The 27283-nt window shown below is 48.5% G+C and overlaps 1 protein-coding gene across 1 annotated transcript; it reads right to left on the bottom strand.

The window, feature by feature from the left end:
* Positions 1-16445: 16445 nt before the first annotated feature.
* Positions 16446-16880, bottom strand: LOC140220247 (BTB/POZ and MATH domain-containing protein 2-like). The gene has a single exon (XM_072290264.1). It carries the CDS (start codon positions 16878-16880, stop codon positions 16446-16448), a length of 435 nt encoding a protein of 144 aa, XP_072146365.1.
* Between the last annotated feature and the right edge of the window lie 10403 nt (positions 16881-27283).

Genomic DNA, 27283 nt, shown 5'->3' with positions numbered 1-27283 from the left:
GAGATGAAATCGCTGCATTACATGTTTGTTCTTCTGGTGATTCCTTGGCTCCTTTGCTTGCGCAATTGCCCCATTGTTATCACAGTAGAGATTCAATGGGCTGGATGCATTCAGGAACACACCAAGCTCAATAAGGAAATTCCTTATCCAAACACCCTCCTTCGTGGCTTTCGAAGCCGCGATGTACTCGGCTTCTGTCGTAGAATCGGCCACCGTCTCCTACTTGGAACTCTTCCAACTAACAGCACTACCATTTAGCGTGAACACAAATCCTGATTGTGACTTTGAATCATCCCTGTCGGTTTGGAAGCTAGCATCAGTGTAACCTGTTACAACGAGCTCCTCCTCACCTCCATAGACGAGGAACATATCTTTAGTCCTTCTCAAGTACTTAAGAATGTTTTTCACCGCTGTCCAGTGACTCTCACCCGGATCAGATTGATGTTTGCTTGTCATACTCAGCGCATATGAAACATCTGGGCGAGTACTTATCATTGCATACATGATAGATCCAATAGCCAAGGCATATGGCATTCTACTCATGCATGCTCAAAAATACTCCCAAACATATTCTAGGGTCTAATTAGGTAGATTGGATGCGTTCGTTGCGAAAAAATCCACCCGAGTTTCGCTACCCAGAAATAGTGCATTCGGGTGCCGAAATGCACCCATTTTGCATCATTTTTTGTGCTAGAACCGAATGCTCAAAAACACTCCCAAACATGTTCTAGGGTCTAATTAGGAAGATAGGATGCGTTCGTTGCAAAAAAATCCACCCGAGTTTCGCTACCCGGAAATAGTGCATTCGGGTGCCGAAATGCACCCGTTTTGCATCGTTTTTCGTGCCGGAACCGAATGCTCAAAAACACTCCCAAACATGTTCTAGGGTCTAATTGTGGCGGATCCACTTTAGATTAGCTTGATTAAACATGGTTAAGTCGCCTAACATGCGACACCCATGCCTTAGCCAAGTTAACACGAAGTGCCGTCGGATTTCATCCGATTTAACCACTTGAACAGGACCGAGTTAGCAAACTCACATGAAGGTGAGTGGTTCCAGGGAATACAACAAGTCCACTGAGTTAAACAACTTAACCATTTAGTTCGGCCATAAAACCAACATCAGAGTTTTACAAGGTTCAAAAGAAAACAACAGAAGGTAAAACAGCAAGCGGAAGCTACTTCGTCGGGGTCGGACATCCCTGGTGAGGCCAGCCAGGACGTCAGTGATCCCTTTCCTCACCATCCGAGGAGGGATCCCACTCAACCGTCCAACCCAGAGGGAGTTGGGGCGGCCAAGTGCCAGCAGGAGGAGGCTCAGAGGCAGCAACTTCACCTGAAAAGAAAGGCCACAACAAGGCTGAGCTACTAAGCTCAACAAGACTTAACCGACCAGGGGTAACTACTCCACCACTTCTAGACATGCAAGGCTCTTTGGCTGAGGGGTTTGTTTGCCAAAAGCACTATGTAGATCCCTATTTTCAAGTTTTAGCTCAGGTTCTAAGTTCATTATCCGGTCTAAGTTAGCAATTTACTCTAAACAAACATAGAACCAACCAAAAGGTATATATATATATATCATCAACAAAACCATGTCATCATCAGATTCCTTATTTACTCAGGGTGACATAGCGATCAAGCAGTCTCAAACTGTGAGAGGCAGACGAATCGATTCGAGTTTCTTAACCATGCATGGCGAACCTAATCTCACGACATCCGCGCACCACAAGGGCCGCTTCCTGTGTCGGCCCTCCCCATCAATTCCCAGGCACGTGTCAGGTCCAAACTTCCCTTGGCATGCAATGCTCCACAGTCCCGGCCTCTACCGTACTGTGACCGCACTTTCACCCACATGATGCACCATGGGAACCTCGTTCCAAGGACAGCAGGGGTATAAGCCACGCCCTAGTTCAATCAGGTACTAGGCTTCCCCATCCCATACTAGGTATGAGATTAGTACTTTCAAACACTTGATCACGAACACCACCACTGTCGGGCCTTAGCAAGTTTCATAGACAGACGGGGCGATCATCCGACCACCAAAGAGTTACCTCAAACCCTACCCCGCCCATCGTCCTTATAGTTGCAATAGAAGAGAGCTCAACCAACTCCTATAAACTCGCGAGTGACACGGAATCACTCGGCTTTTACCGCTTCCTATTTAAGCAAAGCATCTACTCAGTCCAACAGCTAGTGTTTAGATCAAGGGATCTAAGTTATATATCTAGGGTTGCAAACAACTCATATACGTAAATGCACAAACAAGATGCAGAAGGCATGCGCAAGTTTGGAAAACATAGGGGTTTCATGCATCCGGGGCTTGCCTTCAAGCGAGAAGGAAGGAAGCTGCTCTTCTGCTTGGGCGGCTTCGGCTTCTGGGGGCAGGAGCTCGGCTACAGCTTCGTCTTCTGGCGCCAGGTGTAGCTCGTAGTAGCCATCGGCGAGACGCAGCTCTACACGAAATGCAATGCATTGGTTAGCATAGACGGTTATTTCAACAGCAACACTTGCAAGTATGAGCCTAGAAACTTGCGACAAGTTACAGGAGGGTGGGGAGGTTCAATGGAGTTGGTGGAGATCAAGAGGTAAGGGTCGGAGGAAAGGAACTTATGATCTGACCCTTAATCTAGAGGATTTGGTGTGCTAGGGGTCCTCAGACTCAATGCTGAAAGGTCCCCAAGTTTTACACATACACCCTCGGTTCGAAGAAAAAGATACAGCCGAGCCCTCAGGCAAGGCGGAGAAGGGTCGGCGGAACAAACAGGGTCGGGCGAGACGGAACCAGGGTCGAGCGGATAAGAGGGGTCGGGCGAAGTGGACAAGGGCCAGCAGAACAGACAGGGTCGGGCGAGACGGAAAAGGGGTCGGACGAACAGAAGGGTCGGACGAGACAGAAAAGGGGTCGGACGAACAGAAGGGTCGGACGAGGCGGACAAGGGGTCGGACGAACAGAAGGGTCGGATGAGGTGGACAAGGGGTCGGCAGCTTACCTTCGTCTTACAAGGAAAGCTTGGGGTCAGGAAAGAGCAGGTTCGGGCGGAGGAACTGGAACACTAAGACTTGCAGCGGAGATGTCCGGCGGTGCTCCGGCGCCGGCGGTGCTTCTTGTGGATCACAAGTAAGCTCTTACGCAGCACGGAGGAGCAAGTGGCTAGGTGGATTGGGGGAAAGCGGTGTGGAGAGGAGAGGAGAGTTCCTCAGGCTTAGGTGGTGGTGCTGTGAGCTCGAACCGGGGGCAAGAGAGATGGCAGCTAGGGCAAGGGAAACTCCGGCGGGGCTTGCGCCTTCCCTTTTATAGTGGCGCGAAGTGAGAAGGGGAGCGGCGCGAAGGCCGGGGAAGAAGCAATGGAGTGCTCTGCCCGGGCGGCGATTGAGCGACGAGGACGGTGGTGCAGGACTTCAGGGATGACGCCTTCAGCTATTGGGCACTGGAGACAGGGCGGCGCAGGCGCGGACTTGCCGGTGGTTGAGATTTGGCGGATGTGGGCGTCGTCATGCGGTGGATCTGATGGAAGTGACCGGGAAAATGGTGCTAGAAACGAGGGCGCACAAGTGAGAAGATAGGCGGGCTGCTGCTGCGCGGGCGAGCGTGAAGCAACACTCTGTCGGGGCATAGATCTGGCAAGGCGGAAAGGAGCTGTCGCGGCCAGGGCCGGGGTTGGCGGAGGAGGAATCGTCGCGTAGCGCGGACCTGGGCGGCGCGACTGTGAAGGGGCGATGGAAAAACCGGGAGACATCGGGCCTTGCAGCCGGGGGTCCGGCGAGGTGATGATGGGCGCAAGCGATGAGGCGCTGCAGAAGAAGTTGTAGAGGGCTTCCGCTGCAATTGGGGAAAGGGGGCGCGGGAATCCACCTGGTCGCGACCGGCGACGGGGCGGAGCGGCGGGTGTCGGAGGAATTGAGCCACACGGCGGAAAAGCGCTGAAGCGAGCATGCCACTCGAGTGCGTCTGCACCAGGAGATCTGGGAAAAGATTGCGGGTCCACCGGTCAGTCTCGGTTGGTCCACTGCTCAGATTGAAAGGAGGAGGTGTTGTGGGAAGACTTAGAAGATCTGGCGGGGTGGGTTGGGGTCGGCAGGGTCGGAACTGGGGAAATGGCAAGGAGGGGTCGGTTCTCAGGGGTCGGGACCAGACTGGAGGTTGAGCACCTAGGCTTGGAAAAACTAAGACAGGTGATCAGGGGCTCGGATTAAGATTGACACGAAGGATTTTTGTCCGAGGCCGTCACACTAATTAGGTAGATTGGATGCGTTCGTTGCGAAAAAATCCACCCGAGTTTCGCTACCCAGAAATAGTGCATTTGGGTGCCGAAATGCACCCCCGCTCATCAGCAGTCGAAGGACACTGAGTCTTGCTGAGATGTATGCCATGTAACATAGGGAAGAACCCTTTCTTCACCTCTTCCATGTTGAACCGCTTCAACACTTTATCAATGTAAGTATCTTGGCTTAATCCTATAAGCCTTCTCAATCTATCTCTATAGATCTTAATGCCCAGAATATATGCAATTTCCCCTAAGTCCTTCAACGAAAAACTATTTTTCAGTGAAGTCTTTACGGACTCAAGCATAGGAATGTTATTTCCAATCAGCAATATGTCAACCACATATAAGATTAGAAACACTACAAAGCTCCCACTAACCTTCTTGTAAACACAAGACTCTTCTTTGTTCTTGGTGAAGTCAAACCCTTTGACCACTTCATCAAAACGAATGTTCCAACTCCTAGATGCTTGCTTCAATCCATAAATGGATCTCTGAAGCTTGCATACCTTTCTAGCATTTTTTGGATTGACAAAACCCTTGGGCTGTATCATATACACGTCCTTAGCTAGGTTTCCATTCAAGAAAGTTGTCTTGACATCCATCTGCCATATCTCATAATTGAAATATGCAGCTATAGCTAGAATAATCCGAATGGACTTAAGCATCACTACAGGTGAGAAGGTCTCGTCGTAGTCAACTCCTTGAACTTGTCGAAAACCTTTTACAACAAGTCGTGCTTTATAGATGTGAACATTTCCATCCATGTCCTTTTTCTTCTTATAGATCCACTTGCACTCTATGGCTTTAACACCATTAGGTGGGTCAACCAAGTTCCAAACTTGATTGTCTCCCATGGACTCTATTTCGGATTGCATGGCACTCTGCCATTTTTTGGAGTCTGGGTCCAACATTGCTTCTGCATATGTCGCAAGCTCATCATTGTCCAACAATAATATTTCCCGCATTTCGCGGAGCCTTGCCCACCTTCGTGGTTGTGGCGATGCTTCTCTTCCCATGGGTATCTCAACTTGTTGTGCTACGTTAGCATCACTCGTTAATTTTTGCCCGATCGGCTCATTTTGACCTTCTTCAAGATGCACTGTCTTTCCACTCTTTTCTCCTTTGAGAAACTCTTTCTCTCGGAAAACCCCGTTTCGAGCGACAAACACTCTGCCCTCTGACCGGCTATAGAAATAATATCCCAAAGTTTCTTTTGGATATCCCACGAAAATGCACTTATCCGACTTGGGTGTGATCTTGTCCGACTGAAGTCGCTTGACAAACACTTCACATCCCCAAATCTTTAGAAAAGACAAACTGGGAACTTTTCCAGTCCACATCTCATATGGTGTCTTAACTACGGATTTAGATGGTACCGTATTAAGTATGAAAGCTGTTGTTTCTAGAGCGTATCCCCAAAATGATAATGGAAGGTCCGACTGGCTCATCATTGATCGAACCATGTCTAACAAAGTTCGATTACATCGCTCGAATACACCGTTTCTCGAAGGTGTCCAGGCGGCGTACATTGTGGAACAATTCCACAACTCTTTAGATGATTGCTAAACTCGTAGCTCAAATACTCGACTCCACGATCAGATCATAAGGCCTTAATTTTCTTGCCACGCTGATTTTCAACTTCATTCTGAAATTACTTGAACTTTTCAAAGGTTTCAGACTTGTGCCTCATTAAGTAGACATAGCCATATCTACTAAAATCATCAGTGAAAGTTATGAAGTATTGGAATCCTCCTCTAGCCGTCGTACTCATTGGTTTGCATACATCACTATGTACGAGTTCCAACAAGTCTACTGCTCTCTCAGGAAAACCTGTGAAAGGCGTCTTGGTCATCTTGCCTAGCAAGCAAGCCTCACATGTCTCGTATGATTCAAAATCAAACGAAGTTAGAAGTCCATCAGAATGGAGCTTCTTCATACGCTTTTCACTTATATGACCCAAACGACAATGCCACAAGTAGGTAGGACTCAAATCATTAGGCCGAGGCCTTTTAGCACTTACGTTACAGACAGGTGAACCATCAAGATTTAAAACAAACAATCCATTCACAATGGGTGCAAAAGCCATAAATATATCATTCTTAGAGATCACACAACCATTGTTTTCACTCGCAAATGAATAACCATCCTTCATCAAACATGAAGGAGACATAATGTTGCGACTTAAACTAGGAACAAAATAACATTTATTCAATTCCATGATAAATCCTAACGTGAGGTGGAGTTGCATCATCCCGTTGGTCAATGCAGCAACTCTTGCATTATTGCCCACGCCGAAATCAACTTCTCCCTTCTCAACGCTTCTACTTCTTATTATTCCCTGCATCGAATTGCAAATATGAGCAACCGATCCGGTATCAAATACCCAAGAATTAATAATTGTATTAGCGAGAAATATGTTGTCTATAACATTAACAACAAGCGTACCTGAGGTGGAAGTACTCTTACTTCCGGCATTCTTCAACGAAGCTAGGTACTGCTTGCAGTTTCTCTTCCAGTGACCGGGTTCGTGACAATAAAAGCACTCTTTATCTAGAGCATGTCAAGCTTTAGCCTTGGGTGCTGGGTTTGGCTTGGACACTCCAGCTTTACCCTTCTTCTTCCAAGACAACTTTTCTTAATGTCAACTTTTCTTAAGGTAGGCTTGTTCTATACAGCCATCACATGGCTGCTACTAGCGCTTTTCTTAATGTCAACTTTTGTTGTCTTGAGCATACCACATAGTTCATTCAGACCCTTCTCCTTCCCATGCATATGGTAGTTCGAGATGAAGTTCCCATAGCTAGGCGGAAGAGATGAAAGAATAAAGTCAGTGGCCAACTCTTTGCCCATTGGGAAGCCCAGCTTCTCCAATCGCTGAGTGTAACCAACCATCTTGATTACATGTGGTCCTATTGCTGCGCCTTCTGCTAGCTTGCACTCCAGAAAGGCTTTGAACACATTGAACCTTTCAGTCCTAGCCTGTGTCTGAAACATGTCCTTGAGCGCCACGATCATATCGTGCACCTCATGGTTTATTTCGAACTGCATCTGCAGCTCGGGTTCCATGCAAGCAAGCATAAGGCAGCTTACCTCAAGATTAGCATCAAATGCCCTCTTGTAAGCAGCCTTAATGGTAGCAGATGCATCATCAGCAGGTACTTGTGGTAGTGGGGTGTCTAGAACATCTTCCTTTTTATCAGCCCTGAGAACAATTCTCAGGTTACGGATCCAATCTGAGTAGTTTGTTCCATTAAACTTGTCCTTCTCAAGGACCGAACACAAAGCAAACGGTGTGGTGTTGCTAGGTGCCATTTAATCTACAACAAAAGTAATGCAAAATACACTAAGACAAACGTATCCATGATAGAGCAAATCGTATTAAACTATTTAAAAGAATCTACTCCCACTAAAATCAATATCCCTCTATTGATACTTAGTGATTCAGGATCCACAACTAACAAGTCTACTAGTGAGCTTTAGCATCACCACTAACAAACAATGTAAATTGGTAAGCAACTTCTTGCTAATCATATCACATATGACTCCTCTTGTTGGGTGACATCTCCATGTCTCGGCGCCCAACCTTTGTGCCCCAAGGTCCTTAACCGTTAAGATAACCTTGTTAAGCAAACCAACCCTTATGCGTGTAAGTGTCCGACACAAACCCGTCTAGTCAAGGAAAACTAGTGGCACCCTAATTTCATAGACCCACCACTAATTGTACAAGATATGGGACAGTGAAAGTTTTAGTTGGGAGGGCATACTAACTTAAACTTTTGTGAGGGATCGTTCTACTTCTAATATCACATCATGCATGAAGTAAAACATAAACAGAATAGCATGCACACAGTTCTGACACAGTATGGCCTATTTCTTATGGCGATCTCCATCTCCATAGAACCTGTTCACCATGGTGATCTCCATCTCCATGTTTCATGTGCGCCATCCTCCTGGTGATGAGTCCTCAAAGAACTAGAACATGCTATTGCTCCTAATAGCTAGTAATGAAGATTACATAGTTGCTTGGATCATCACAGATTAGTACGCATACCATTAAATACATTAAAGTGACAACACATATGGCTCCAGCCGTGTTGCTATACACGCGACTCGCAGGTCACGAATGAGTTACACACATGCATCAGATACACAAAAGGGCCATACTGATCACAAGATACATACATCCTGCAAAACAGAGTTAGGCGTTCTAACGTTCCAAACTTCAGAGACCTGAAACTCCATCTTCTAAGCCGAATTCGGGAAATATAATTTTGCTGATAATGGCAAAGCCATTGAATTTCATGTGTAACTTTTTCAGTAGATCAATTTTCATATAAAATTCGCCCCGATCCGAGATCGTACCGAAAAGTTACGACTGATTTACCGAAGCATACGCACACGGCAAAATCCCGACCCGGTAGTAGATCCAATCTACTATTGCACATCTCATGTGCTTGGCTTATGAACCTGGATCTCGATTTGACCAATCACATTGATCTTCGCTCGCTGCAACTGGCATTATGTGTATCACTTAACTCCGATGGCGGAAACCCGACCGGTAGGAGTATGTCGTTACACAACCATTGCAGTAAGAACACGAAATCAGGACATAGATCAAACTGAAAACTCGCATATCTCCATATGCACACATCCCAAATCCAAAACTAAATAGCTACGGCTCTGATACCACTGTTGGGATACGAGGTAGGCTACACTAGCGCAAATCAAAATTTTCTACCGCGTAAATCAGGAAAACTGTCGTATAAGGATCACGGGATTACCACTCGACGCACTGATGCGGAAGATGTAGATTCGCGTCGATGCAGCGAAGTCGATCAGCGTAGTCGAACATAGTCGATCACGTCGACGTCCAGCAACTCCTCAGTAGCTCATCCACGTGCAGCAAGATCGCCCTTGTGCCGTGGCTCGTCGTCGGCTCGTCGGCGGCTCGTCGGTGGCTCGTCCAAGTGCTGTAGGTGCAACACCTCCAAGGTATCCACACATGCAGGGAGGAAGCGTCACATGCCGACTACTAGATCCACGAGTTGTAACAGGCGGGGGCGTGGGAGGAGCGGATGTGTTTCGCCAAAAAGGTGTAAACCATAGGGCACCCCCACCCCTCTATTTATAGAGGTTCCTGACGGGCCTCTAGGTCCGAGGCCCATTAGTACTTCTAAACCTAATCCAACTCGGATCACATCCGAATTGGGCTTCCAGCTCCTTAAGTGTGTGACCCTATGGGTTCGGATACGTATAGACATGGCCCGAGTACTCCTACTCGGCCCAATAGTCGGTAGCGGCCTCTAGCAAGACGTGCCCACTCCTATACGCACATGAAGATCATATCAGACAAACCATCACAACATTATGTACATGCTATTCCCTTTGCCTCATGATATTTGGTCTAGCTCCAAGCCGACCGCTCTTTCTCGATCGTGTGATTCGGAATCTCTTTGTAGGTTAACTCTTAACCGTACGTAGCATGGCCATGCATTTTCAGATCCGATCACTCGAGGGGCCCAGAGATATCACTCTTAATTAGAGAGGGGCAAATCCCATCTTGATTGACCATGTCTCATAGCATGCTTCCTGACAAACCCCAAAGCTACCTTTATAACTACCCTGTTACGGTGTAGCGTTTGATAGCCCCTAAGTGAGTTGATTCACATCTCGAGTACATGCGACAATCTCAGGTCTAAGGATAAAGCGTACTTGTTGTGTAAAGCGAGAACTACTTCTCGTGTTGGGTCAGTCTTAGCACATGTCTCCGCATGTGCCCACATTATTAGTTTAACATGTCCATGTCCATGACTTGTGAAACATAGTCATCAACTAATACATGTGCTAGTCTAATATTCATGTGTGTCCTCACATGAACTCCGACTAGGGACAACTTTAGAATAACCATACAAGTAAAGAGTTTCACATACAATTCATATAATTGCAAATCAATTCAGGTAGCCTTTAATGGATATTCAATGAACACAATATAAAACATGGATACAAGTGTAATATCATCATCTCTATGATTGCTTCTATGGCATACCTCCAACAGGATCAAACCAATGACATTTGAATATGACTGGCTTAAGAGGTTTGCAACCATGAAACTTGAGTTCGTATATTTCTTCAATTACTTCATAGTACTCAACACCATCCAAGCCTGGCATGAAAACTCCAGTATTTGTGGTTCTCTGATTGGGCCGACTCTGCTCGTGTCTTGTTGTGTGAAAGCGATATCCATTCACGTCATAACCGGTAAATGACCTGACCCTATAGTCACAACCATTAGCAACCTATCTCAACTCGACACTCATAGACGCCTCAGTTTGGCCCTGCAAGTTCAAGCAGGGTTGTTCGTTATATTATTCGCGTGTACGAGCAAATTGCAATATCATACTAAGTACGAACTAAAATGGATTGAACCTTCTGTTTGAACCAAGAAATGAAATTGGGTCTTCCATTTCCCACACCCTCTCTGAGAAGGGTATCAGTTTGTTGCGGGGTATGTTGTCTTGATTTACACCAAAATTGATGATGAAATTCCCTAAACCAACTAGAAAAACATGAACAGTTGCACATAGAATAGTGACTACTTGAGAATAATGTTGTTGAGAACTTACAGCATATACGGTTCCACTTCTGATAGATTACTCAACACGTACAACATGATAATGCGCCACTCTTCATGTTTCAAGGTCTTGGGGGTCGCACCACTTGCACTTCCGAGTTGTCCTCAGAAAATGCTAAGGCTCGATTCATTTTTGCCAGCATTGTAACGCGGGGGTGGATTGTGCACGCTAGGAAGGTCGTTAGCATAATATTTTGTTGTGAAGTTTGAGACTTCCAAAATATATGCCTCTGCAATGGATGCTTCAATTTTTCATTTATTTTAACATTTAGTTTGTAGAACCTTTTGACATCTCTCAATTGAATAACACCAACGGCCCTGCACAGGCCCCCCCATTCTTGCTTCATACGGGAGGTGAAGAATCATATGCTGCATCGGATTGAAGAATCCGGGTGGAAAGATTTTCTCCAACTTACAGAGCAACACAGGCGCCATTCTTTCCATTTCTGCAATCACAGTACGAGATAACTCTTTGGCACAAAGCTGGCGGAAGAAATTGCTCAACTCCGCTAGCACCTGCCAGACATGCTCAGGTACATATCCTCGAACCATCACCGGAAGTAGGCGCTCAAGCCACATGTGGTAATCATGACTCTTTAGGACGTTGATTCGCATAGTAGTTAAGATCACTCCCCTCTTCAAATTCACTGCATACCCATCAGGGCTCTCGTCAGGATGAAATCAGCCTTAGGCTTCCTCCATGACTTGCCGGATCTGGGAGGCGCCATGTCTAACTTTGGTCTGTTGCATATCGTCACTTGATCTACTCTAGCCTTAACATTATCCTTTGTCTTGTCAGGAATGTCCATAATTGTCCCACAAAATTGCCTCGGCGATATTCTTTTTAGTGTGCATTACATCTATGTTATGCGGAACAAGAAGGTCATGAAAATAGGGGAGATTCCACAAGCATGACTTCTGAGTCCAAGCATGTTGCTCGCCATATCCCACAAAACCACCTTCATTGTTATTAAGCTCGAGAGCATCTAACTGAGCACAAATCGCGGCTCCTGTCATCATCTGCGGTGCGAGGTCTTCAACTACGACATCTCTCGTAAAGTTTTTAATGTCTTGTCTGAATGGATGGTCAGGAGGGAGGAATTGTCGATGTTTGTCGAACGAAGAATATTTACCACCCTTCGTCAACCAAGTGAACTTCAGAGAAGCCTTGCAAACTAGGCATGGGAACCTCCCATGAACACACCACCCGTAGAAAATCCCATATGCCGGCAAGTCATGCAGGGAGTACTGGTACCAAACATGCATCTTAAAGTTTCTCTTTGTAGCTCGGTCGTAAGTCCATACCTCTTCCTCCCAAGCACAGACCAAATCATCAATCAGAGGCTCCATTACACACTCATATTATTCCCCGGGTGCTCTGGAATTATCAACGACAAAAATATATTCTGTCATTGAAAAAGGACGCCAAGGGGGAGATTTAGGGGGATAACGAATATGGGCCAACAGGTATACGGGGCAGCCGCTATTCCATATGGATTGAACCCATCTTTTGCCAACGCAACACGTACATTACGAGCCTCTAGAGATTTCTCACGATAAATCACATCAAATCTTGTCCAAGCTTCACCATCGGATGGGTGTACTAGCTTCTCAGGATTCTATCGACATCCGTTTTGGTGCCATGTCATCTTTTTCGCGGATTCCTGTGTCATGTAAAGCCATTGGATCCTCGGTATGAAAGGAAGGTACTGTAGGATCTTTACAGGGATTGCGAGCTGCCTCTTCTGACCATCACTAGAGTCTACCTCCAAAAACCTAGACGTCTCGCACTTCACACAGTACTTAGCTTCCGCATACTCTTTCCGAAATAAGATGCATCTCTTCGGGCAAGCATGTATCTGCTCGTATGGCATCTTAAGCGCACGAAGGAGTTTATGTGCCTCATACATGCTCCTTGGCAAGATGTGATCATCCGGGAGCAGGCTGCCAAAAACAGTCAGCATAACATCGAAGGTGTCTCGACTCAAGCTAAACTGGGACTTCACGGCCATTAGGCGTGCAATGGCATCTAGTTGAGAAACCTTGGTATGACCGTCCAGGGGTTGCCGTGCCGCAGACAACATGTTGTAATACGCCTTTGCGGTAGCCTCTAGCTCCTCCTCCCTACAGGTCTCATCGAATTGTGCTTCATGATAGTCATTTAACATGTCTCCCACCCCAGCATCATCATCATATTCCTCGATGCGTTATCTCAACACTTCGTCTCTCCCACGATCGGCTTCACCATGGTAGATCCATCTGGTGTAGTCTGACGTAAATCCATTCTTCACAAGATGTTTGCCCATTTCTAGCTTAGTTTTTCGACGCATGTTTGCACATCTACTGCACGGACACCAAGTGACAGTAGCTCTTTTGACCCTAGCAAACACCCGTTCCAAGAATGCATCAGTCTTTTCAATCCATTCATCAGTCAATGAATCCTGATTAGAGTGGCCCGTGTACATCCACTCACGGTCATCCATCCTCTAGCATAACAGCGAGTAATATAAAAAATCACGTTGTATCTACATGTTACTATATTGTCTAATAGGTGAGGATAGGTCCTAATCCCACCGGAGGATGTGTACGTGCAGTTAGTTTCCATGCCCTACTCCGATCCGAGACAGAATTTTGGCAACACCTCCCCGCTGTTCTCCAAATACATGTCCAGGATCGGAGATTGTGTATCTGGAGAACAACAGGAAGGTGCTGCCAAAACTCTATCACGGATCGGAGTAGAGCATGGAAACTAACTGCACCTACACATCCTCAGGTGGTCCAAAAAACATGGACAATTCGAAACAGATACGGGTATAGATATGCCAATATTTGCATATTTGCAACCGTATCTCTTTCGAACGGGAGACGCCTAACTAGGTTACGTGATATACGAACATCAAACGGAAAGAGATGTGTAAGATGCCTCACCTTGCTATCCTGCAAAGTGACGAGTCAAGGACGGTCCTTGTGAGCCTCTCCTGCAAGGAAATATAGTACTATTAAGTAAAAATTTCGGCAGCAGCTCCCCTGCACGGGGAGGTTTCCAAAACCTGCAACAAAGAAAATGGCACGATGGTCGACAACCACATTCTCACCAAAGAGACGGCACGATGGACAACAACCACAATCTCACCAAGAGATGGAACGATGACCGACAAATACATCCACACCAAAGAAACAGCATGATGGCCGACAAATACATCCACACCAAAGAAACGGCACGACGGCCGACAACCACATCCTAATTTCTGAAAAAAATTCCTACCACCTCTCTAGTCATCCTACCACCTCTCTATTTTCTAATTTTCTAATTTCATGCCTCTAATTTCTGAAAAAATCCTACCACATCCTACCACCTCTCTATTCTTTTTAACATTTTCTAATTTCTAATATCAATCACCTACAGTAATTTTTGTAATTTCAACATTTTCCTACCTTGGAGGCCGCCAGCCGTGGGCAGGGAGGGGCGAGAACAGGCAGGGGGCGGGCGCTAGCCACGGGCCAGGGTAGCGGAGCAAGGGTGACCGGAAAGGGAGGGGAGGGGCGGCTGGGCCGGCGCCGGTGGCGGGCCAGAGGGGCAGCCGGGCGGGGAGCCGGCTGCGGGCAGGGGAGGGGCGGCCGGTCCGGTGCCGGTGGCGAGCCAGAGGGCCGGCCGGCCGGGGAGCTGGCCGCGGGCAGGGGAGGGGCGGCCGGGCCGGCACCGGTGGTGGGCCGGAGGGGTGGCCGAGCGGGGAGCCGGGGGAGGGCCGCCGGAGGCGCGGGACGGCGGGTGCTGTGGCGGCGGGTACGGGGTAGGGCGGCGGCGGGTGAAGGGAGCTTGAGGTGTGCAAAGTGCTCTGAGTGAGTGAGGTGACTGTGCGGGCGCTGTGGATAGGATTCAGTGTTTGCCGAGTTTCAAGATCCAAAACACTCGGCAAACATTATTTTGCCGAGTGCCCAGATCCAGGACACTCGGCAAACACTTTTTTTTACATTTTTTTAACCAATTGGAAACAGTATATGCGCTATGGTGGGCCCATACACTAAGTTTGCCGAGTGTATTCTTCGAAACACTCAGCAAACCGTGAAACACTCGGTAAAGTTCTTTCATATTTCATGTACAAATACCTTCCCTAACATGCTTTACTAAATTTTTTTCGATGTACTTTGAAAAACATGGTCAAATTCACTTAACAATACATATTTGATTTTTCTACGAATATTGTTCCATTGTTTAAGGCAGTTATAGCTCAAATTTAATTTATCTCAATTTAAATTCTACAATTGAAGTTAATATATTAAAATTATCAAAAGGATACGAAAATTTCGCAAAATTTGAAAGGAACCAATCTATGTTGTCCATTGCCTATACAAAAAGTTTTGAAGTCCAACTCTAATTCGATCGTCACTTTGACTCCAAATCTTAACAGATCATTCTGAACTTCTAGACTCTTCTCTCGAGATGCTCCGGTTTGTAAGAGTCGTACGTGACAGAAGGTGCAAAACCTTCTCAATTTTTTTTCCAAAGTCTCCATGTATGACATCATGAGATCTTGACAAATCTCGTGATTTTTTCAGAGTTCGTTTGTTTTTTCTAGAATTTAAAAATCACTGGACCACACGTTCGTGGTCGTATTTTCTGACCAAGATGTTCAAAATTTCTTTTCATTTTCTAGGTACAGCCCCAGAGTGGACCACTAACATGAATATGATTTTTCCACTGAACTTATGTCATTATTTCAAACACTTGCAATTCAAATTTGCCTGTAACCGAAAAAATCCTATCTGTGCTATAAATTTATTAAATATAGCAAACTGATCCACAAATATACGAAATTTGAACATGTAGTATCACATATTGTGTGTGGAGAGTGGAAAAAGTTTGGAGGGCAGGGAAGAAAAAAAATGTTATTTTGCCGAGTGTCTACAGAAAACACTCGGCAAAAATAAACTTTGTCGAGTGCCTTTGGAGCAACACTCGGCAAAGGGTGTAATTTGCCGAGTGCCTTGGGACGGACACTCGGCAAACCGCCGCTAACGGGCACTCGGCAAAGTGCAAACGTTCGGCACGCTTCGTAACAGCTGGTGCGCGTGCTAGTCACGTGTAAGAGATTTGCCAAGTGCGTTCTGTTTGCCGAGTGTCGTTGTCGTTGTTTGCCAAGTGTTCCATTCGTGACCCTCGGCAAACAAGACGTTTGCCGAGTGTATTTTGAATGCCGAGTGTATATGTGGATACACTCGGCAAACATGGCCTTTGCCGAGTGCCCGATAGGTTGCACTCGGCAAAGATAAAAACACTCGGCATTATCTCGGTTTCAGTAGTGAGAATAACTGGGTGAAGGACAGTAAATAAAGCAAAAATGCAAGTAACATAAATGAAGTGGCACAAGTAATCTGGGAAATACCAACAATAATAAAGAAATTACTCCATCTCCTTTCCACTGTTGAGTTCCCTTGAATCAAAAATCTTCGTGACTAGTTCTCTGACAATTGACGGGCAACTCTTGGTGAGATGTTCCACATCATCGGTCGCCATGACTGCCCTATCATTCTCGGGACAAGCGATGAACCTAAAACATGAATTCTTTAGCTTGTAGCACTGGTGCTGCTCCTCTAACACCAATGTAGCTAGTGCGTTGACACAGCCTGTTTTCCATGATTGACTTCAGACCCTGGAGATCAAACCTATCTGCTGCAGATACCAAATGATGAGCCATGGCCCCTACTTCTTGATCGTTCATATCTGGCAACGAGTCGGTGTAAATGTAGTGCAACAACGCCTGGAATGTTTCTGCGTTCATGGCGTTGATGCGTATGTAGCTAGTGTTTTCCTCCATTGTCGGCCCAAATAAATCAGCCTTGAAAACTGGCGATCGAGCAGCAAGAACACACCTATGTGCGGCGAACACCATGCCACCAACCTCAAAGTCCACATCAGCACCCTCCTTTGTTGCTAGGAGACGTCCGAGGTCCTTGGGCAGGAAAGATTGCAGAACATCCCCCATGGATTGCTGCTCCAGCGGGCCGCAAGACACATGTCCCTCAACACCGATGAACCCTGCAATCCAGATGCCGACGGTACAGCCGTCACCGATGGCACCTGCAGCTGCCTAGACGGCAGTGTTGCCATATGAGCTGGCTGCCCCGGGCAAGGCCTGAATCCTCCGCCGCCACCTCGGAAGATGGTGTTGAGCGCCGAGGTTTGGATGGCTGCGCCTTGGCGAGCGACGGTTCCTGCACGCTCGGCGGCGTTCGCCGGCGCGTCGTCGCCAAGACAGTGACGTCGCACCGGATCTTGAAGTAGTTGTTCGAGATGCAGCCTGACTTCTCGAGGTCGTCACGTGAGGAAACGCTCGAAGCCGTGCGCGTTCTGCTGCAGCCTGTTGAAGGTGGCCATGACCTTGCCCGACATAAATCGTAGGTCTTGGTCCGGCCCAGGCAGCATGAACTGGTACAGCACCTCGACGTCGTCGTCGTCGCCGCCGTCATCCGCGGCGGTATCGAGCTGGAGGTAGAGGGAGATGGATTCGGTGGTGCCGGGTCGCATGCCGTTGGGGTAGAAGACGATGCGCCAGGATAGCCCACCGGCGTCGATCCTGGGCGACTTGATGCCGCAGCCGTTGCCCGTTGGGTACCTTCTTGGTCGCCGAGTAGCTGTTGACATCCATCCTCAGCATCTTGTCAGGCACACCGGAGTCCGAGCGCCGCGCCGGCAGCGTGTCAGCGCCGACGGGGCGAGACGGGCGCGGACGGCGGGTTCGTCGATGACAGCATGGCGGCGAGAGCTGAGGCAGGAGATTGCTCGATCTGGGACGTGACACCAAGGGGATGCGTTGTTGAGGATTTGACGGGGCTAAAATCCACGGATACGGGGGAAGAGGTTTCCATGTTCCGGCTGTCGAGATAGGATCGATCTTAACCTGGCATATTATTACGCGTTTTCCGGATTTCGTTTCCGTGTGATATTATGCGGCATTGTAATTGGTTGGTTTCATATCCATGAACGCTAATATATATGGTACTCCAAAGTCCAAACTCTGTAACAATATATGTGTCAGATTACCGTGTATAAAAAAGCAAGTATCTTTGACCGAAAAATATAATCTTTGGAGTAATTATTTTAGCACCTTCCATGTTACAGTATAATTGATTGTATCTCTTGATGGAGTACTAAAAGGCTTTTTTGTTGTTCAAGCGCCTGATGGGGGTTTGGCACATTGGAACCGGAAATGTTAAGCCTTTGTAAAGTTAGTCTGAGAAAGATTGAAATCTATACTATAAAGATCCAAAATAATTGAAAACACTTCTCACTCAGGGTTACACCCCCGTACCCTCACAGAGGATCCACTTGACAGATCTGGAGGGGCACCAAAGTTTTGAGGAGGTGTGGAAACAGCAGTTTCTAAAATGGTTTTGCTTTTTATCGTTTCTTTTTTCACCGTAAAAGAATTCTACCCACCTGCGTACCCACCTCATCCCACCCTGTTAATTTTTCCTCCGCAAGATCATCCTACATCCACACCGAAGGCGTCGGCGTACCCGCTCATAGCCTGTCAATCACGCCCCTCTTTCCCATGCTTCTTTGCTTCCCTGCGTTGCGCATCCCATATTCCCATCCCCTCTCCATCCATCAGCGCTGCCTCTCCACTCGCCTCACCGGTCAATCTAGAGATCCTTTCCAAAGCGGACGCGGAGCCCCTCCCCTCACCTCATGGATGCTCGACCCCATCCTTCCCATCCCCGGTGGCGTACCCTCCACGTTCATCTGCGGCGGCGGCCTAGGCGTCAACTAGCACCGCCCCCTCTCCAAGTGGATGGAGGTCGAGGACATTAAGGTACTTGGAGTAGACGTCAAGGCAATAAGACAGTCTAAATCTGCTCAGATATCTAGGACGCGTATTGAAGTCCAACTCAGATTACCTTCCATGTAACTATCGAGTAGATTAGATTCAAATAGACTTTTAACCCTAGGTCGTCAGCATATATAAGGCGGCCAAGGAAGCCTCCCGAGGGCATCCGATCTCATACCAGCAATACAATCCACACATACAGGACGTAGGGTATTACTCTCCGGAGATCCGAACCTATCTAAAACCCTCGTGTCCTTAGTGTTCTCGCGAGTACCTTCGAGTTCTTGGTTTTGCAATTGTCCTCACCTACAAATCAACCACTTAGGTAACCCCTGGTGGACTGTCAGGCTTATAAATCTGATAGTTGGCGTGCCAGGTAGGGATGGTTGTGAGATCCTCTTAGCGACCTTAATGGCATCCCGTCCCGACGTTCTTTTCACCAAGAGAAATGAAGGACTACATAACCAACCCGATCAAGATTCACTTCGGGACCATGCCGGCAGATTCTGATCCGACTGTTTCTTTCATCTACTTGGAATCTTCCATCAACTCGGTTTCCAACGCCAGCTCAGCTTTTGTTGGATCTACTCCGGCGGGACAAGTTCTCCACCAATGGATCGTCACGCTACTTGCCCAGCAAGTCGATGACCTTTCTCTCTCTGAGAGGGTTCCAGATCTACTCGCTATCGCCCGCCCACCCATGCCCTCTGACCTGATTGCAGGGCTAGATCGCATTAGTAGCACTATTGCTAAGTGCATAGATCTGTCTGCGGTGCTACGTTCAACAAGGTCGACATAGGGTCCGTCCTGTGTCCCCTTTGGTCTGCGAAACTTGGCTGTTGTGTACTCCACCAAGCCTTACCAGATTTTCCAGATCCAATCTGGAGACTCTCCCGAACCCGCTTAGTTTCCGAACTGTGGTAAATTCTAGGTGCCCCACATCGCCCTGACGCCAAATCCCTATGGAAGCGATGATGAGAGCAACTCCTCCACACCCAATCGTGAAGCTTTTGTGCTCTACGCTGATAAGCCACCCTAGGATGGTGAAACGAAATCTCAGGAAGAAGGCCATAATGCTAGGAACCAAAACCGCGTGGCACAGCACCAACTGGAGCAAGCAAACACCCAACAGCAACCTGCTGCTATCGTAGAGGCAGCAGGCGACCAGCGCCAACTGTCATGCAATGACCACGACAACGCTGACTAAGACGGCGCCCGGGAGAAATGCAGGCACCCTGTACGTGCCCGCAATCTACTAGCCGACCTCGAACAGGCTGACCACAACGTCTTCACTATACCACAAGCCAACCTGAGGGCTGTGTACGCCGACTTGGAAAATCTCCTAGACTCGGACCAAGTTTGGCAAATTTGGGTGAGACTCTAAGTCGCCAACACCAAGATCAAGGAGTAGGCCAATAACCGGCCCGCACACTCTCGGTCTACTGCTACGTGGTACTCTCGGAGCCGATCCGGGCACAGCAGATTCGACCACCGCCTAGGCAACCGCGCTGGAGGTCGGATGGAGCCAATTCCTGAAGAAGTGGTGGAGCGGAACGCTAACCCACCCATCAACGACAACGCCAACCTACCCCATCAATGAAAATGCCAACAACGACCATCAGCACGGCTACAATGACAACCGCCCCCGTGGTAGGAGAGGTGATGATGCGGACCGCGGCCGACCAGGTCAGCAACAAGATCTCCATGATGAGCTGCACGACCTCCACAATTGCCGCGACCTCCGTCCCGACCTCAACAACTACCACAACGAGCGTGGTGAGTACGAGTTCCGACGCCGCGTTGAGTATGACCGCGACTACGGCGCTCCTGAATTCAATTGCAATGCTACACGCGAAGACTGTCGTTGTTAGGAAGATGAGATGCGCCGCTATGTTGACTATGATTACATGTACGGTGCCCCTGAAGACACTTATAACCCCCCCAGGCCTGACAATGGTAGACGCCCCAAGGCTCCACCTGTTGACTACTACCTCAATGATGATGATGATAACACAACAATTGATGGCTTCGTCGCCTTCACTCCACGCCTCAGGGCCGTTGATTGGCTGGCCACATTTAAGCCAGCAATCAATGAAAGTATGATGGTCGCTCCAACCCCACCATCTGGCTCAAGACGTACACTACCTAGTGAAAGCTGCCAACGGCACTTACAACCAGATGGTTGCCTACTTCCCGGTGGTCCTGGGTCCCACTCCGCTCCTGTGGTTGGAAAATCTCCCTCCAAATAGCATCGATAGCTATGGTTAGCTCGCTAGAGCTTTCACCTAGAATTACCAAGCTACCTATAACAAACCTGTTGCAGCATGATCCAGGGGAAGCCATGGGAAGTGTGTCACCAGCAACGCGAAGACGTTCTTCATGCACTCCACCACAATGTCCTTGAGCAGATCCTTCAGCCGACTAGGTGCGGTCTTCAGTCGATCGAGCAACGACGTCGGTGTAGTTGGGTCGGCCTCTGGGTAAACCATGTTCCTCACATAGCCGGCTACGTTCCGCAGATCATCCAGTTCTACCTCCAGCCCTGCAATCACACGTTGATCATTCTAAAGATTACTCATAGCAGCCTCTAAGAAGCGCTCAATTTCCTTGGGTGTGTTGGCTTCATAGGCCAGCTTCTGCGATATCGCATACTCACGCTTGACCACCGTATCATGCTCTTGCTGAAGGCATCCATTTGAGTCCACGCACTCCTTGAGGTACCACTAGAGTCTCTGCTCCCTCATCACGGCATCTGCTTGCCCAAACATGTCTACATCAGCATCAAGGTTGCAAGGACAAAAATGATTAAAACATGTCAGCACAGCATACCTTTCATGCACGCAGCCAGCGCATCCTTCTCCAGGTCCTTCTGCAGGAGCTGGTCGGCGACGTCCTCTTTGGCCTTCTTGATGATGTAGCGTTTGCGCCATAGAATGACCCCGTGAACCACTTCTCCTAGTGTTGTTCACCTGTCGCCTGCTGGGAAGTCGAGCTCTAGGCCTTCAAATTGGCTATCAGGGATTCTCTCTACGCCAACACTGGCATAGCTAGGTGGAATCTTCATGCCATGGCATGTATGATTTGGCAGGATTGGCAATACACTCCCGTACGCCACCTGGATATATAAAAGAAATGAAGTTCTTAAACTTCAAAGTGCCAAAGCACTCCCGAGGCTCTGGTGCATATATATTATGTATATATACGTACCTTATTGCTGAGGTTGCTGATCGGTGTATGCAGCTCACATGTGGTGTGTTGCGTGATGGCATCCACAGGGAATAGTTGCTCTTCCACGGGTAATCCTGGCGTATGTGGCTCAGGGAGCCCTGTGGACACATAGCTTCTCCCAAGGTGTTGAGAAGGGCTGCCAACTGCATCGGCCATTCGTCTACTGCCTCCCTCCTGCATTCTTACTTCTACAGATTGTAGTTTGGATTCTATCCTGTGCCACCACCTCTCGTCCTCTTGCTCCTTTCTTCGGTTCTAGCTTGTGTACATGTCCAAGTTGCCTCGGAATGCGAATTTCCATGGAACAAGCTCGAACCCTTGGGTACGTCCTGGGTGTTCGGGATTCCCGAGGGCCATTGTGAGCTCATCATTCTCTCGGCACACCATCAACGTCACATCCTTAACATCTTTAATAATCTTGTCAAGCTTTGTGGCTGCTTCACGTAACAGGTCATCGAAGACCAGCGTCCCATCATCTAGGTTTATCTCACCTCCGTGAGCGTAATACCAATTTTTTTATCGTTCAGGCCAATCAATTGTTCCTGGTACGATACCCCGCTCAATCAAGTCTTTTTCCATCTGATTCCATTTGGGAATTGCTTTGGCGTAACCACCTCACCCTAGCTTATGATGGTACTATAACGACCCTGGTTAAATCAGCCGAGTTAATCCTAATCCGAGTCCCTAATCCCGCTGACTCAGCTCCCCTGAGCTTAAGCGCTCAACCTCCAGTTCCTGGTCCCGACCCCTGAAAACCCAACCAGAACCACCGGTTCCTTCTAAGTCTCAACAGCAGTGTTCCTTTCCATCTTGAGCAGAGGAGAAACTGAGACTAACGGGTGGATCGCAATCTCTTCCCCGGATCTCCCGAGGCCGACGTGACCGAGCAGCATGCGCCCGCTTCAGAGCCTCTCCGCCGCGTGGCTTGATCTGTCCGACGCCCGCTGCTTCGCTCAGTTGCCGGCTGCGACAGGATGGATTCCCACGCCCTCCTCCCCAATCACAGCGGAAGCCCCTCTGCAACCCTTTCTGCCTCGCCTCGTCTCGCTCGCACCCTCGCCGGCCGCGCCATGGTGCCCAGTTGCCGCCATGGCAGAGCTTTGCCGCTGCTGCGTCAGACCGCCTCGCGACGCGCGCCCATCATCGTTTCACCGGATCCCCGGCTGCAAGCCCCGATGACCTCCGGCTTTTCCGCCTCTCCACAGTCGCGCCGCCCACGAACTCGCTATGTGATGATTCCTCCCTCGCTAACCCCGACTCCGGCCGTGACAGCTCCTTTTCTCACCCCACTAGTGACGTGCTCCGGCAATGCCGCTGTTTCGTGCTCGACCGCGATGCCGTTGGCCCTGTCTTTTCACCTGTTGCAACCTTGCTTGTAGCGCCTTTCTCCCTGTCCCACCAATCAAATCCGCCACTCGACACAACCAAGTGACACCCGCCTCCGCCAAATCTAAATTCCGGCAAAACCGCGCCTGCGCCGCCTTGTCTCCAGTGCCCAATGGCCGAAGACGCTATCTCCGAAGCCCTGTTCTGCCGCCCATCGCCGCTCAATCGCCGCCATGGTAATGCACTCCATCTTTTTTTCTTCCCGGTGTTCGTGCTGCTCCAACTCTCTCTCTCTTCCGCGCAGCTATAAAAGGGAATGCCAGAGTTCCACCGGAGTTCCTTCACCCTCGCTGTTTCACCGCCCCTACTTTGAGCACACTTGAGCAATCCCACTAAAACTCTTGAGAAGTTCCCCTCTCTGCTCAAGTCTGCTTCTCCCCAGTCCACCTAGCCGCCTGCTCCTCCGCGCTCTGCTAGAGCTTCCTTGTTGCCTACAAGAAGCTCCACCGCTGCCGGAGCACCGCCGGACATCGCCGCCGCCCAAGCCTTAGTGCTTAAGTCCTTCTGCCCAAGTCTGCTCCTTCCCGACCCCAAAGCTTCACCTATAAACCTGAACGTAAGCTGCCGACCCCTTTTTCCGTTTCGGCCGACCCCTTTTTCTGTCTCGCCCGACCCTGTCTGTTCCGCCGACCCTTTTCCGCCTCGCCCGAGGACTCGGCTGTATCCTTTTCCTTGACCCGAGGGTATATGTGTAAAAGATTGGGATTTCTCTGCGTGAAGTCTGAGGACCCCGAACACAGTTATCCCTTAAAGTTTAAGGGTCAGATCACAAGTTTATTCCCATCCGACCCTTTTATCCTGTTCTCCACCAACTGAAGTGAACTTCCCCCACCTTTTCTGTAGCCTTGCTACAAGTGTCCGAGCTTAAACTGCAAGTGTTGTTGAAATAACCGTCTAAACACTAACTCCTACATTGCATTCGTGTAGAGTTACACCTAGCTGACGACGTCTACGAGCTACACCCGGCGCCAGAAGACGGAGCTGTAGCTGAGCTGCCAATCCCAGAAGCCGAAGCCACCCCAACTGACGAACAGCTTCCCTCGCCTCCGCTTGAAGGCAAGCCCCGGAGCATGAACCCCAAATTTCTAAACTTGCACATGCCTTCCTTCTCGTGTTTGTGCATTTACGTATAGGAGTTGTTTGCAACCATAGATGCATGACATAGTTCCTTTGATCTGAACACTAGTTTGTTGGGCCGAGTAGTTGCTATGCTTAAATAGGAATCGGTAAAAGTCGAGTGATTTCGTGTCACTCGTGAGTTATAGGAGTTGGTTGTTTCTCCTTCTGTTACAACTATAAGGACAATGTACGGGGCAAGGTTATGGTTAATTCTTTTGGTGGTCGGCTGATTGCCTCGTCTGTTTATTGAATCTGTTAAGGCCCAACAGTGGTGGTGTTCGTGATCAAGTGTTTGAAAGTACTAACCTCATACTCAGTATGGGATGGGGAAGCCTAGTACCTGATTGAACCTAGATGTGAGCGGTCGCTCCACTGTCCTTGGAATGAAGTTCCCCTGCGGCCGCACGTGGTGGCAAGTGTGGTCACAGAACGGCAGTGGCCGGGTCTGTGGAACCTTGCACCAAAGGAAGTGGACCCGACACGGGTTAGGGAATTGATGGGGAAGGCTGACACAGGAAGCGACCCTCGGTGGTGCGCGGATGTCGTGAGGTTAGGTTCACCATGCATGGTTAAAGAACTCGAATCGATTCGTCTGCCTCTCACAGTTTGAGAGTACTTGATCGCTATGCTACACTGAGTAATGAAGGAATCTGATGATGACATGGTCTTGATGTTGAGCTTATATACATAAAGTTGGATCTATGCTTGCTTAGAGTAAGTTGCCAACATAGACTGGTTAATAAACTAGAATCTAAGCTAAAACTTGAAAATAAGGACCCAACATAGTCACTTTTGGCAAATAAAACCCCTTAGCCAAAGAGCCTTGCATGTCTAGACGTGGTGGTGTTGTTTTTCCACCGGTCGGTTAAGTCTTGTTGAGCTTAGAAGCTTAGCGTTGTTGTGGCTTCTCTTTTCAGGTGAAGTTGCAGCCTCTGAGCTTGCTGCTGGCACTTGACTGCCCCACCTCCCTCCGGGTTGGACGGTCGAGTGGGATCCCTCCTCGGACAGTGGGAAATGGGATCATTAATGTCCTGGCTGGCCTCACCAGGGACGTCCGACCCCGACGAGTAGCTTCCGCTTGTTTTTATCTTCTGTTGTTTTCTTCAGAACTTGCTAAACTGTGATTTTCAACCAGTGTGTCATAAATTGTTAATCAAATGGTGGATCTATTGTATTCTCTGGAACCACTCACCTTCGTGTGAGCTATGCTAACTCGGTCCTGTCAAGTGGTTAAATCGGATGAAATCCGACGGCACATTGAGTTAACTTGGTTAAGGCATGAGGATCGCATGTCAGGTGACTTAACCATGCCTTAGTTAACTTAGCCCGAGGTGGATCCGCCACAGCTGGTACCAGAGCTGGTTTAGCAGGACAGAGAACACAGTAGGTCCTAAACATGTTCTTTTTTAATGAAATTTTGCAAGAAAAAGATTGAAAAATCTCGTACGATCGTTAAGGATGACTTTAGCATGAGAGGCCCTAGGGGATTTTGGGTTGTTTTAGGTGGCTATTACTTATTGGTTATCTTGCTAACCCCCAGCACTTTGCCACGTGTAGCATACGTGTGCCGAGTTCCGCATCACGAGTATGCGAGGGTTGATAGGGAGTTCTATTCAAAGGACCCTATCATCGCGGTTGTTTCGCCCACGTCCATGCAACCTTAAACGCATGGGTGCTGTTTCTATAGTGAACGGTAATGCTTGGGGACGCTTTCGTGGGTGCTGGCACGAAAGGTTCAGGTGGTTGTGTTTTTCTGTAGGTACACTAACCGCGTTCGCTTAGGAGACGCTGCTAGAAACCGACTAGCTATTATAGGGAGAGACGTACTGGTTGCCTTGCCACCGGCACTGACTACGTAAGACCAAAGGTTTTTGGCAGTTGTTTTGGTTGAGAGGATGAAGTAGGTCGTGCATGTGTCATGAACAAAAATCTGTGAAATCACCTCTCTAAAACAACCTTGCCTTGGAAAAGCTTTTCTTCGCTTTAAGGATTTCTAGCTACCTTTCCAGCTTGTGCTTTGGTCACATTCGAGTACCTTTTCTGCCCGACCTGTTCTTCTTCTTAGAGTCTCTATCTCACATTGTTTCGGTTCTTGGTTCCAGATGGCTGCCCCCGGACACGTGTTGTACGGCGCTGATGGCGTTTCCCACTCTACGTGCCTACACTTTGAGGGTTTTCCTGCTATTCTGTGGGATACCTTAAGGTGGTTTGGGTACCAGTCCCCAGCTATGTACGTGGGATGGATGTACCAGGAGCACGGAGTGCAGAGATGCAACGTGCAAGTGGTTGTACCTCCACCCCCTGTGCAGCCCGAGTGGCCCCAACTCAAGGTCTCGACACGAACACGCTCTGGAGGACACTTGGGAGTCGGCTGCTCTGCAGATCCTCACCTAGTTCTATCGGGTAAACCCGCTTGAGGTCACTTTGGACCCAATCGGCTTGTTTCCTGCCAGGGATCGGCTAGACCCAGCGTGGCTTGATCGTGTTAACAACATGGAGGTGTTGGCAACCTCCCATTCGTTGGTCACCGTCTCTACCGCCACCAGATGCATGTCAGCCTTGTATCGGTTGATTGAGCTTCAAGGCCAAGCTATGGCTGTCTTGGCTCGGATAGCCATAGACACCAAGGGCATTTCAACGCCTCCAAGAGAGACTTGGTGGGACGGTCATATCAGCTCATCCAGAGAGGCATACAGATCCATGACATGCAAGCCAGGATCTCCGAGCTCGAGGGAGAAGTGACAGACCTGGTGGATGGCATGATCGAGCTTGCCGAAGAGAATATGGAAGTTGAGATGGAGCTCGCAGTTGCTAATGCTCATTTG

This window comes from Setaria viridis, chromosome 8, assembly GCF_005286985.2.
Source record: "Setaria viridis chromosome 8, Setaria_viridis_v4.0, whole genome shotgun sequence".
Lineage (NCBI taxonomy): Eukaryota > Viridiplantae > Streptophyta > Magnoliopsida > Poales > Poaceae > Setaria > Setaria viridis.
This window is presented reverse-complemented; position numbering and strand designations above follow the sequence as displayed.